Consider the following 14,189-nt stretch of genomic DNA (forward strand, 5'->3'; position numbering starts at 1 on the left):
GTCGTTATCTATGGAATCTGGCCATGTTGGTGGTCGTTCCTTAACTCAATTCATAATGGACAAAGGCTATAATAAAAAAAACTTGGAAAATCAGCGTACTTAGTGAAAGTTATTGGCGAGGACCGTGTTATAAAGAGGCACAAAAATCAAATTTATGAGTTAAAAGGGGAGAAGAAGAGGTGTCTTCTATCGGCGCTGCTGAAAATTCAGGTGCAATTATAAAAACTCCAGTAGTCAATACTTGCGCCGAAGGAACTAAGGAAGGCCTGGAAAAGATTCTTCCTCCTGTTTTACTTAATTTCGGACAACATACGAATACGAACACCACAGCAGAGTCAGCACGGCCTTTAGATCGTCTAGAGCAAACTCCTGAGTGGACAATAGACGGAGACGGTCCTACTCCACAGACTGGAGAACTGGCGGAGCCCACGGACTCAGAAGAACAAGCGCCAATCACTGAGACGATAGCAATTGCGTCATCAGTAGCGGCCGCGGAAATCGCAACAGCCACAAGTTCGGTTAATATGCCTATGGCGCGTACTTTACGGCCTCGAAGGTCTATTAATTATAGAACTTTTTCTTAAAAAGTAAGAAATTATTAGTAATATTTCGACTCATCCGTAGAACAAAGATCTATGTGCAAGACAACTTGTTTTCAAGACATAGTACATTTCGTTCGTTCTTCTTCGCTGTGGATGTCAGATCGATCGTTGTTCGATTTTATATTTCCGAAACGAAATAAGATATATAAATTTGCAAAACACCTTTACGTAGGTCTTAGTTTGAATAACGAAATTATTACCGTAACGTACTTATTCTCTTTTTGCTAATAATCACATCGGACTTTGTTCTTCGGATGAGTCGATTTATAGCGTTACGAAATATTGGAGGAGGGATGTTAATAATAAGTGGGTATTCTGTAGAATAATGTACTGGCGGCTGCGCCCGCTAAGTAAGAGTTGTCGGAATATAGCTTTGAACCCACAAGGACGTTCGTTATTCATTTCGGAATTCCTTCCTATTTGTTACCGGTTCTCACCCCAAAATAACACATTCTAAATAAGATACCTGTGCAGCTCCATGTAGATATGTTAATGTATGTTAGGAAATGCAAACAAGTATTAAAAAAGTATTACTTGGGTATGTAAAATTGTAACAAAAGCGATGCATTCTCCCTTCGCATAAACCATTGATAAGTATAGATTAATTATTCTGTGTATTTTCAATAAGTAAATTGAAAAAAAAAAAATTGTTAAACCCTAACAACCTCGCAGGACTATATTACTGAAAGACTTACAATAACTTTTGTTCCATGACTTTTAATAATTCATCAGATTTTACTTTCATACAAAAATAAAAATATTTAAATATATTGCTATAAACGGCGATTTGTATTGGCGACAAATATATTCAAATTTCAATAAATATATATCGACGATGGAAAGGTAAAACGTCTAAGATGCATTTGGAAAATATTACATGAGAGCGGTTTAAAATAAAATAAAAAAATCGTAACTCTAAATTTATTTGTTATTTGGAAAACTTGAAAGTTTCAGCTTTTCTATGTAACAAATAAAATAAGAGTTATGACTTTGATTTTCTTGAAACATTGCTTTGAATCGCTCTCCAGTAATATTTCCAAACGCACGTCAGACGTTTTACTTTTCCAGAGTCGAATATTGAAATATAATCAGTTCTGAGAATTCCCAGAATTTGTAGAATGTCCATATCATTCTTTAGTTTCGCTAAATTAACTCCCTCAACTCCGATCACTGGTGATCTCACTACCAAAATTGTGGTTATGAATGACAACACGCGCGAGGCGTTGCTAAAGGTCTAAAAAGTGTCAGATATTAGTACAAAAACTTAAAAGTTTATTTTTGGTTTTTTATTTTGGTTTTTTATTTTTTAATTTTTAAAATTTATTATATTTTGTAAAAAGGTGGTAAAAAGTCATGGAACAATAGTTATTGTTTATGATGTTAGCAATATTTGATTAGACTGTCGTAATATGGTCGTAATATGCGGGATTATTAGTACGACAGGACATTTTATAATTCAAAGGATCACTTAGGGTACACGGCCTTTGTTTATATTTAATTTTTTTTAACAAGATAATTTTGATTAGCTTTAGAGCCTTTTTTAGTTTGCTTATACCTCTATAGCTGTAAATACTTACATGTTTGGCACTGTTGCTGCTGACAGCGTAATCAGATGAGGAATCCATTTCCACGGAGAGATCCCGGGACGGATTCTTCGCAAACCAAAGTCCGAACTCGTACGATAATTTTGCTTCTCTGATTTTTTGTTCCCACAACTACAATAAACATAAAAATATAATTCGGCGGGCAGGTGTATAATAAATACAGCAACGTACGTTCGCGTCTCGTGTTGAAAATAAGCAGTAAGTGCAAAGGATAGGAATCTCAGTGGAAAATTTATATTAGTTGTATTTTACTAAGCATTAACATTGAGGATTCGCCAAAATAAGAGCAAAATTAAAATTTAATAAAAAATGATGAACATATTCCCCAAGGGATCTGTGGGTAAAGGTATTCTTGTGATTTATTACGTGGGTCTCATAACAAAGAGTACACAGTTAATGAGAAACGTATTCGTATTTCTACAATCTTAGGGAGTCACCACAGTTATCGACGCGGATACAGCTTGTACCAGAAACAGCTTTATGGCCGTACAATATGAGGGAATAAGCCGAGCGTGTGAGGGTTTCGCTTTAGTCCGGACTGCTGAAGTGAAACGCACAGTCTTTTTCGCTCTTATTTTATGGATATGAAAACGTTTTGCGCATAGTACCGATGCTGATTCCCATAGGGTAAGATGAGAGCGGCGTTTCGAGGTCGAATTTTGCTCACCTTTAGTGTTCCTTGACTATTTGAGTCCTTTGTTGTTTCAGAAAGCGTGAAACCGTAGTTCGACGAACCCACATCGTCTAGTACCACACAGATTAGATCTTTTATAACATCTTTGTTGCCTCCCTTAGCGTACCTTGGGTAAACTATCATTTTATCAATCATGTATTTTGGCCTGTAATAAATGGCAGTGCTTAGGATACTCGCCCTTATCGCAAACATGTTCAAAAATAAATTTTCGCTCAGCATTGACCGTTTCAGTGATCATTAAAATTGAATACCACTAATCATAAGTAAAAAGTGTACCTTATTATTTTGAACGTGTAAGTGCTGCCCTTAGAGAGCTTTTTACATATAAGTAACATGTCCGTCAGTAAAAAGGCGCGAACTTCAAGCTGAAATTAAAAATCGACGATGATCACATCGGGTATACAACTTTAGAGTAATTATTGTTAAACACATTCGCGGGGAAGCGTAATTAGCAGCGCAGCGGAACATATCGCATAACATATATTTCATATATTTAATTGACCGCAAGTCTTAATAATAAATTTAGTGTGATATGGTAAATTTGTTTCAAACAATAACACTTTAATTCACAAAATATAAATGCAAGTTCTATCTATCCAGATGCATCCGAATGACCTAATTAAGAATGGTAACAACTACAGAGCCACAAAAATTTATGATCACTAACAAATGAATTTAATTAAACAACACATAGACAACTTATTAGATGTACTGTTATCCGTGCGAGTCAAATTTTGTGAACTTTAAACCTAAACGCAGAGCGAATGGATGTATGTTTTGGGCGTGTTTATCTAGGTGCTTGCCTCCTTCATGTGGTCTTTAAATCGCACGTCACCCTGGTGGACAATGCTCCGGCTGTGAGTTGGAAGGCAACCCAGCATTGGTGCTTTCAGATTGGTGTGAGAGGTTTTCTTAAAGTGCGTATCCATATCTTCGTCTTTGAAATCCTAAAACATACAAATGGATCAGTAAATAATTGTGTTCAAAACGGGTTGACGTATTTATCAGATTACGTATGCAGCTACAAGCCAAAAAAAGGAAAATTTTCTCGAAGATTTATAGAAGATTAATATTCAACGCAGTTCATTCATTGTAGTCGTTGTTCGAACGTCTCATGTCAACTACAAGATAGCACTAAATACATATGTTCCGGTTTTATTCATAATTGAATCAGATGGTTAGTAAAGTACGCGTCATATGTTTCAACAGTTGCCAATTATTTGTTTGTTCTTAGTTAGACATCAGGGCCCTTCTCTCGAAGTACGAAATCCGTAGTTACGGTCGCTTTCCCACTATGGATAACCTACGTACTACTCCCTCCCGAAATACGTGAACGAAAAGACGGGCCCGTTCGAAACTGTCAAACCGCATTGTCATACATTCTCAGTTCTAGCCACGATCAAAACTCAAGTCTGGCCTCTGATCTTATTTGACATTGAAATTTAACGTGTATAAATGCTACGCGGCAATTTTGTAGAAAAGATACCTAATTTAATAGTCGTATAGGAATTAGAAGGGTACTCACGATCTCATAGGAATCTATCGATTTGGCAAGGGCATCCAATTTTTCCAATTCTTCGCGCTGCCGAATAGCGCGGTTCACATCCAGCACGTAGTTCGTAGCAAAAGACTCCTTATAAAATAAAAACACATAATATGAATGTTGAGTATACCGATCTTCGAGTTGCTTACCTTTCGGTGAAATGGCACGAGGCATTATATACTTCCGCATTTCTAAGCATAGTAGTTATAATTACTAAGAAAATTAAGTCCCTAAAGTAATTATTGCTACATTTACAACCAAACAGTAAAAAAGTGGACGCGAATTAATTATTTCTTTTTTATTTCTTTAGACGACTTTTTTATTTTACCAATCACGCTTGGGTTTCTGGCATCTAGTTACTTGATCACGCGTATCGGTACTATAACGTACGACTAATAAACACAGCAACAAACGCCAAGGAGTATATAACCAATTAGGTAAGCAGTAACAGTGGTAAAATAAAGTAATGAAGGCAGTTACAAAGCAGGTGTACATTTAATGCAGAAAAGTGTCAAAAAGCTACAAATAAGAAAAAGATTAAGTTTTATTAAGTATATTGTATAGAAATGTCTTCATTTACACAAATTTTTATGCGTAATATAGTGACAATAACTTTATTCTTTTCTCATGTATTTTGGTAGCCTGTTGCCGTATATATGTTACAGAGAAAATAAGAAAGGAATTGCTGTGCTATAAAGTAGCTGCATGAGGTTTTACCATTGCGATAAGAGATGTTCTCTCAGGCTCTGTGTCAGTGTGTTGTATAATACGTCGCAGAATGAGGCTGTATTTGGTCAGGCGTTGCATTGGCTTCGCCATCAAATCTGACAATTGCAGCCTGCAATAAGCATTCGAGGTAAATAATTTAACAAAATGCAGATTAGCTAAGTAGTAGAGTAGATAAGTATAAAGTTTGTACAAGTACTTATATACCTTATATTATACTAATATACAACATGCATAGTGTGCTTACTGTACACTATGCATGTTGTATTATTATTATGGTAAATAAATTTATTATTATTATTAAGTTTTCGAAGTAAACAGATGGGTAGGCTGTAAAGGCAGTCCCGTGTGACTCTGCAGCGTGAAATGAATTAGTCTACGCGCTACATTTGCCGGCAGCAGTGTTGGGCAAAATTTAATTGTTCTGACAATTAAAGATTGGGTTAGGGGGTTTGGGTTGGGGGGGGGTTAGGATTTAGGTTGGGGTATTAGGATTTGGGTTGTGGGGGTTAGGGGTGAGTTAGGTGGTGGGTTAGGGGGTGAGTTAGGGTCTGCTTTGGGGGGTTTGGGCTTAGGGTTGAGTTAGGGTTTGGATTGGGGGGGGTTAGGAGTGTGTTAGGGGTGGGTTAGGAGGTGGTTAGGGGGTGAGTTAGGGGGTGAATTAGGGAGTGGGTCACTCACCCCTGACCACCACCCAGCCGGCCGCCCAAACGGCCCCCCAATCAGCACCCAACCGGCCCCCCAACCGGCCCCTCAACCGGCCCCCCAACCGGCCCCCCAACCGGCCCCCAACCGGCCCCCCAACCGACCCCGCAACCGACCCCCAACCGACCCCCCAACCGACCCCCAACCGACCCCCCAACCGAACCCACAACCGACCTCCAAACCGACCTCCCAACCGACCCCCAACCGACTCCCTAACCCAACCCCTAATCAACCCCCTAACACACCCCTAACCCACCCCCTAACCCATATTCTAAATGACACTTTTAATCGGTACTTCCGGTTTTAATTGTTAGTTTCAATTGTTTTATGAACAACCAAAAAAATTAATTGTATTTAATTTAACTGCAATTAAAATCAATTCAATTGAAATCAATTGCAATTGATTTCAATTGAATTGATTTTTTAAACTGATTGAATTTCTGATTTAAATTTAATTGATTAACGCCCAACACTGCCGGGCAGTACAATAATACCCATTAACCAGTGACGCTGTGTATAGGGTTAGTTATATCTACATGTTTGATAAAAAGAAAAAATACACGACGGCTTGAATTATTGGACAACTGCTTCCAGAGGTGAATATTTTTCGTTTGTGAATGTACCTTCATTGCTGTCTAGCGTTTATCCTTAATTCACACAGCATTACAGTATTAGAATAAAATAGTTTTTTACCTGTTGCATTTTTTGTGGGTATGGCACCATTGTAGGTACGTCATGAAATCTACGTTGTTGGATAGCGATCGAAGGTAATCGATAGCTTTCGTTTGTTCACTCACATATTTTTCGTAAGGGGTGAAAAATTCACGGAAACGACAAAAGCCGGGAGACATCAACTCTGTGTTGAATCTGAAAGAACGTGTAACAGTTATTGCTAAAGTTAGTGGAAATATTTGCCAATAATTTTATTCACTAATTTTTGATAATTATCTGCGTGATATTGCTACTACAAACTACGAACTTTACTTACACTATAACAGTAATATGACTTGAAAAATAATCTATCAATCAATAAAAATGTCACGCATGTAGTAGGTATTTGGTTTATTGTATTAAGTTCAGTAAATCAAGTAAAAATAAAAGAGGTTTAATGTGTAACATTGACACAATATTGGAATCCATTTATTATTGGCAGATGCCCAAATGCCTTGCTTTCACCTTGTTTGTTTGCTCCAATTTACGTGCACGACTCGGAATGTGGATAACTTAGAGATTTCCAAGAATACTTGTTAAATTACTTGTTGCAGAGAGACGTTAGTCTCAATGCTTAGTCGGGTACCATAATACAGATTATCTAGATTATTACTCTTAAAAAAAATCTGCATTATTTTTCACAATAAGAAATGTTTGACAGCCTTCTACTAGACATGGTGTGAAATAGAATCACACGGAAGCGGTAACTGCAATGCGGGTCGAGCGACGTATTCCCGTGGTAAACGCTCCTCGTTCGTGAGACACTCATCGTCTAACATTGTTCCACAGAGAGTAAAATACATTTTATCTAAGTACTGTTTTTGTTATTCTAATACCCAAGTACTATAATTTTCGATTCTCTCTGCACAAACTTATATTGTTCATACGACCAGCACTAATCTCGTCTAAACCTCTAAACCTCTTCGAAACAGACCAGAATTCGCCATACTCGGACAGGCTGTGTTTATTAAAATTCACTTTACGTGATTTTTACAAAGTATCTAAAGTGTAAATAAAAATAGTAGTACTTACGGTACGGTTGTCTCTACAGCATTGGCTATCATTGGGTACATAGATTTCTCCCAAAAATATAAACTTGCGTTAACCACGTCAGGAATATTTAAAAAGAGTCGCGCCGTATCAACGTCCAGAAGCTTCCCTTTATCTTGAAGTGCGTGAGCCGCAGCCATGAAAACCTGTAAATATAAATAACGGGAATAAAATTGAAGATGAATGGTACCGAGAAACATTTGAAATTCCTGTCCATTCTGCCCAACCGTAATGAAATTCTTGTGAAAACAATGCTATTGTAAAATTATGCCGCAGTAATGTAGAGGTAGAAACATTGCAGTTCAGCCTTTTCATAAAAATCAGAGGCATTTCTCCCAGGAAACACATTTTTTAACCGTCTTGAAAAAAGGAGAAGGTTCTCAATTCGACTGTATTTGTTTGTGTGTATGCGTGTGTTAGGCGATTTGTGAAGCGATTTTGATGGTTGTTTTTGTTGGAAAGATACAGTTATGTTGGAAAGGCACTCTTGTATTGGTGCCATTTAAATTTGAAGAAAATATTTCACCTCTAAGAGTGACAAACTAGGCGATGAATTCTGATAACCGATTTCAATAAAAGTTGGGAATTAGATGTAATTCCACGAACTTTCGAGGTTTTTTTATAAAAAAGTTATTTGCGTTGTGTTTTAATGGGATTATTAATGACATCATTTGATAATTGTTTTCATTTTTTAAAGTATTTTGATGTACTGGCAATTTTTATATATGAATGTTATAAATGTCAATTAATAAGTTGAATGTTCAGAATGCCACTGAAATAGACAAATACTAATGTTAACTCATTGACATACCAATGTTAACTAAAATAGTAGTTCCTCTGTGTAATTAGCACTTATACTTTTACTATGAAATATCATAATGAATATTATAATTAATATATGTACATACGTCGATCAATGTAATAAATAAAATGTATTTACTCTCTAGTTCCCAAGAGAGTTAAGTGTATTTTCCTATATCTAGAATTTCACAATAATACAGTCCCTAGTTATAGGTATACTTGACTGTCTTATTAACTTGACCATAGTAGGAATTTTTGTGGAAAAATTCAGCAGAAAAATAAAAGGAATAATGATTTGGGTTAAGACTAATGTTCAAGTTAAAACTGAGCTCTTTATACAAGGGGCATCTGTTTGTGAAAGTCATAAAGGAAGTTATATACATTCTGATGAAATGTAGGTAGTTATCTTCAACTCTAGACAGTGCGGGCAGTGACGCGAAAGTAAACAAAATTTTGGACATGGACTTATTTACGATTGTGAATTGGAAGTACTTATGTTAATTAAAATATTAACGTCAGCTGTCGACGAAGTAAAATTTCTAAATGCGTTCCACATACATTAGTTTGTAAAAGTGTGTATATATTTATTTGTAGAAGTTAGTAACATACTACATACATTCGACTTGTTTCTATGTAAAGAAGTGAAACTCCAATTTTCGAACGTACTTTTCCATTGTTTTCTCAGACACTCTGGATAATCCAAAGCAAATATGTGAACACATGTATCTCATTAAATGAATCGTAACGTATTTTGAGCAATAAAGGTTAGTAAACTGTCGGTCGGAGTGTACGTTTCTTTCTATTTATACCATTTCTGCGAAGAGGATCTATGTCCTTCTTCGGAATATTAGTGAATATGATAAAATAAATATCTAATAGACAAGGTTAAAAGGCCCCCAGTTTATTTGCTATGGATTATCTGCTATGGATTATCTAGCGGAGTTATCAAGTAAGGTATGGGGCGCTACATTAATACTCGAAGATAAGCGGTGTTGCGTGTATTTATTTAATTTCAAATATATTATTGAGTAAAGTAGATATTTTGACAACTGTACAACGCATTTTATTATGTATCAAAAAAACGGATAGGCTAAGAGTGGTTACACACGGCGACTTTTAGCAGCGATGCAAACGTGCGTCCGAGAAACGCACGGTTGCATCGCTACAATTGCGATTTATAGGCGATCGTTTATTGCATCGATGCAAATGCGTGACTGCATCGATACAAACGCGCAACTGCATCGATGCAAACGCGCAACTGCATCGATACAAACGCGCAACTGCACCGATACAAACACGCGACTGCATCGATACAAACCGCGCGATTGCATAGATACACTTATGATTTATAAGCGACTGCATCGTAACAAACGCGCGACTGCCTCGATGCAAACGCGCAACTGCATCGATACAAAACGCGCGATTGTGTCGATGCAATCGCCTAAGAATTCCAAGTGTAGCGATGCTATCGCGCGTTTGTATCGATGCAGTCCCGCGCTTGCATCGCGTTTGTATCACTGTTAAAAGTCGCCGTGTGTAATCGCTCTAAAGAAGATGATGAAAAAGCACGTGCATGTTTCCGGAGAAATCTTCTTACGATCTTTGTTGCATACATAGACAGATTTATAGTGCGATAGGGTTACACGGGTAATCTTGCCAACCATAAACACAAATACGTCATTTCGTTCCCTTTTGCCCTTCATGGGGAGTCGCGAAGGGCAGAGAAGCTTAGGGAACGGTAGATTTTGATCGATCTCTCTAAATCGGCGGGTATATCTACCTAGTGCCCTCGTTATTTCGAGGATTAACCTCTTGGTCGTTTTCCTTGGATATTTATTCGTATACAAATATTTATGTTTTGTTTTACGCAAGAAGAAATAAATTTATTTCTTGGAATGAAGCGTTTGTATGTCAGACTAAGCGTAATTTTTTATTTTATTTATTGCATGACCTGGATACACAGTCCTTCAATCGCTACGCGTAAATAATAGGATAGTATTGCCAGCACGGAGGAAAGCAAAGAATGGAAATAGCATCAAGCAACAAATGTATTAAAACCGGTGTCGCCAAACGCAGACTTTTGAAAACGTACAGTCTTACATTAGTACTAAGATAACATAATTTTGATTGGTTAAAAGCATTGACCTAACTACATGACTAACAAATGGACGTCGGGTTCGCGCTAAAAAGTGTCCGCACCTACAGGGCGTTAAAATCGCATACAGAGCGTCAATCGCGCAACAGTCTTCGTTTGTTCGACTGACAGCGCGGTTGTCAATCATGCAGTAGCATATAATAACTTGTAAAAATTACTGCAGTAAAGTGTAAAAACTGGATTCTGTATCATATTTTCACTAAACAAATATATTGTGTTATCATTGTTATCATTTAAAAGTGTTATTTTGTACAGTTGTATAATATTTAATTTATATATAAATAAATCGTAAATGTAAATTACAAAGGCAAACAAAATAATCAATAACTAACTGTCCTTTTTCTACAAAAGATGGAAAGAGACCCATTACATCAATTTCTAGAATCTTATATAAACTTCTTGGTTATTTTGAATTATTCGAACCATAACCGATTGAAATATTTGGAACAAAGAAACTATAGAGTCGTCTTGATTTTAATCGTATTTTTAAGAATGACTTTTTATTAAACGTTAGTAATAACTAACAAAATATTGTTGTACTCGTTTTACGACTAGCGATGACCTATCAGAAGTCATAAAATACATTTTCCCGAAATAACGTTAGCTCGAATTTTTATAATGTCAAATGTATTTTTTTAGGAATATTACAAAACAAAAGCTAATTTTGGCTTTGTGAGATGCTTCTCAAAATTATTCTCAAATTAATCTTTTCAAAATTACTTGAAAACCTAACTATTATGTATGTATTATAAATCGGTTTACGCTTAGTTGCAATATCGTACATTTCTTATAGTACACGCTTATTTTCACATTTTTAATATTTGTATGTATGAATCTGCCCAACTCTTTATTATTTCTTGAAGTAAATTTGCACAAAATTTGACATAATAATATACATAAAAATTAATTGATATTTACAATAACGGCTGCTCCATTACGGTTGTGTTCTAGTAATTTTCAGTCGAAGCTAAATATGGTGCATTTTGTTAAGCTTCCAATATAAGCTGAATATGGTGTTTTTGGGCCCTTTAATTGTTGCAAGCTAAATTAGGCAGTACTACAATGATGTTACAATTTAAATGAACCGTTTTAGTTTTTTTATATTTTGTTACATGTCACTACGATTGTATAGGTTAACTTCGGATATTTTTTTCGTGGTTTTTGTATTAGACCCGACGTCCACTTGTTGGTAGGTGAATTGGTTAAAACTTATCAAACGAAAATAGACAAAAATAAAAAATTTTGTAAATAAAATCGAAACTTATTTGGGTCTAATAGGGTTTTATTATTACTAGTCACATAACGTGGACGTAAACTTCTTGGAACAAAAAGAAAAAGTTGACAATCTACAGATATGGATGTGACATTTAATTGATATCGACATTATGTTTCATACCTAGCAGAATATTGAACTATTATAGGCATTGCTTTATACTTGCTGTAATTAGGATTAACCACGGAGTGTGGAAACGGCATTTAAAGCAGTTTCTTCGAGAACTAGTGTAGCTGACTTTTAAACGCACACATTTGTTATCAAATACGCATAAGGTTTTACTACATTCAAATATTAACTGATATTAGCTACGCAGGCGTGGGTCACAGTATTAATGAATTATTATACTGTCATCGTACTTTAATTAACCTACTAGGTTTCAAGTCAATCCGATCACTGGAAGGGTTGAAATATTAAAACAGTCATCATAAAAATCTTTATTCTCCCTGAAATATGATATATTTGTTCAATAATTACCTCTTTCTGAACTTACTGAACATGAGTACACCTATAGCGTCGACGAGCTTGTCTAGAAAATGAAGATATTTATTTCCGAAGGCGAAGAAGCGAATCATTCGTTTCATGAAAACTTGACGAAAAATAACTGACAATGCTTCAGAAATGTTTTCACATTTAGATGTGGTCTATAATTTGTGAAGGCGACTCTGAGTGTCATGTCATATATTACCTGATTAACCAAATGATTTATTTCTTAAAAAATTTTTCGGAATTTTTATTCATATGTATATAATTTAATGTGACGTCATAAAATGCCTATAGCAAATGGTGCTACATTTAGTATGACCCAGCTTTTATTGCCTGCTGCTTCAGAACATTTCTTCTGTAAAAAGGATCCGGCGGGAAACTAAAAAAATCAATACAAAAACTGCAAATGTCAATCACGCCTGCGATAAAACTAAGAACTCAAGCGGACGAAAGGTGACGTATAATAAGCAAGTAGGAAGATAGGAATCATGTAGATAACGGAAAGAAAATCTCCAATCTCATAAAGTCTTTATTTGATACTCCACGAACTTGCGTTCATTGTAAAATTATCGACACTGTATCTCTTTCATCTATATTTTCTTTTTTTCCTTTAATATATCGTTTTTACTTAAATCGAAAATTTAAAAAAACCATTGCGAATGTTGCAACCAAACTAAATGTTTGGTTGCAACCAAACTAAATGTTTGGTTGCAACATTCGCAATGGTTTGTTTGGTAATCAAAATTGTTAGCTTTTAAATACCTGTAAACAATGTATGTTTACACATTGGTACTGCTATAACAAAAAAAAAATTTTGAACTAACCGAAAACTAGGTTTCTAAATACAGATTTTCTACATATCGATAATTTGATTACAACACGCGGGCTCAGTACCAAGTGTAACACGACACTAGTGTAAGCAATTCATTGAGCGTCATTCGAATTGTTCTTTTGACGGAGGCGATGGCTAGCAACCAATGTATATTGTTATTACCGGGTTGCAAGAAAATAGTTTTGTTTCGAAATTTTAGTATTGTATTATTCAAGACATTAGAAAATGCAGAGTTTTAGTATTTACTGATGAAATGAAATCACTCTCGGAGTATTTTTTAAACTTTGGCTTCTTACGCGACACGATATAATGGCACAATTCTATATTATATTTATATTTTTTCCACAAAATAATCATATATCACATTTGAACGACGACTAACGCGCTGTTGACACTCGTATGACCATCTGGCCATAAGCTAGGTAACGCGGACCCCGCCCACTAACCAGTCTATTACTATTTGTAAGTCAATGATTACTAGTATTTATATGGTCTGTGAGCCTATGATTGCCAGCTCAGTTTGGTCATCAGTCAAATAGTCCTACTAAACCATTTGAATGATGACGATGATCAATATAAGGATTTTGTTATTTTTGAGTCATGATTTTTATTAATTGGAAACAAAATCTTTTTGGTTGACAATAACGAGTTTTTGAGCAAGTGTTGTATATTAATTTCTGAATAGTATCTTCTGTGACATTGAGTTGGATTAGTTAATATCCAATGTGATCAAATTTGGTTAGTGAAAGCCGTATTCGCAGGATTTCATACTTTTAACAGTACTCTTATGAACATTATGACGTAGATGTACTGAAATTAATATTGTCTTTTGTCTTGATACGTCACAAGTTGCTGCGACTGCGTATATTGTTGAGACATTCATTGCATAAAATATTTATGAAGAAATCGCTAATCTGACTAAAATTATATTAATACTTAATAAACCCTTCCTAACAAATAACGATAACGCACAAAATATTATCCATTTTATCAACTAAAGATAGAAG

General features: G+C 35.5%; 1 protein-coding gene across 1 annotated transcript in view; it reads right to left on the reverse strand.

The window, feature by feature from the left end:
- LOC113225940 (myosin-M heavy chain) overlaps nt 1-14,189 on the reverse strand; it is a 68,694-nt gene that overhangs the window by 4,456 nt on the left and 50,049 nt on the right. The window contains exons 7-14 of the mRNA XM_026458421.1: nt 7,618-7,781; nt 6,568-6,741; nt 5,161-5,281; nt 4,426-4,533; nt 3,704-3,847; nt 3,177-3,265; nt 2,874-3,045; nt 2,180-2,317 (exon numbers count right to left, since the gene is read on the reverse strand). Of these exons, the coding sequence (XP_026314206.1) occupies nt 2,180-2,317; nt 2,874-3,045; nt 3,177-3,265; nt 3,704-3,847; nt 4,426-4,533; nt 5,161-5,281; nt 6,568-6,741; nt 7,618-7,781 (1,110 nt within the window). The remainder of the gene's footprint in view (nt 1-2,179; nt 2,318-2,873; nt 3,046-3,176; nt 3,266-3,703; nt 3,848-4,425; nt 4,534-5,160; nt 5,282-6,567; nt 6,742-7,617; nt 7,782-14,189) is intronic.

The sequence above is a fragment of the Hyposmocoma kahamanoa genome, unplaced genomic scaffold, assembly GCF_003589595.1.
Source record: "Hyposmocoma kahamanoa isolate Upper Pololo Valley unplaced genomic scaffold, ASM358959v1 100021, whole genome shotgun sequence".
Lineage (NCBI taxonomy): Eukaryota > Metazoa > Arthropoda > Insecta > Lepidoptera > Cosmopterigidae > Hyposmocoma > Hyposmocoma kahamanoa.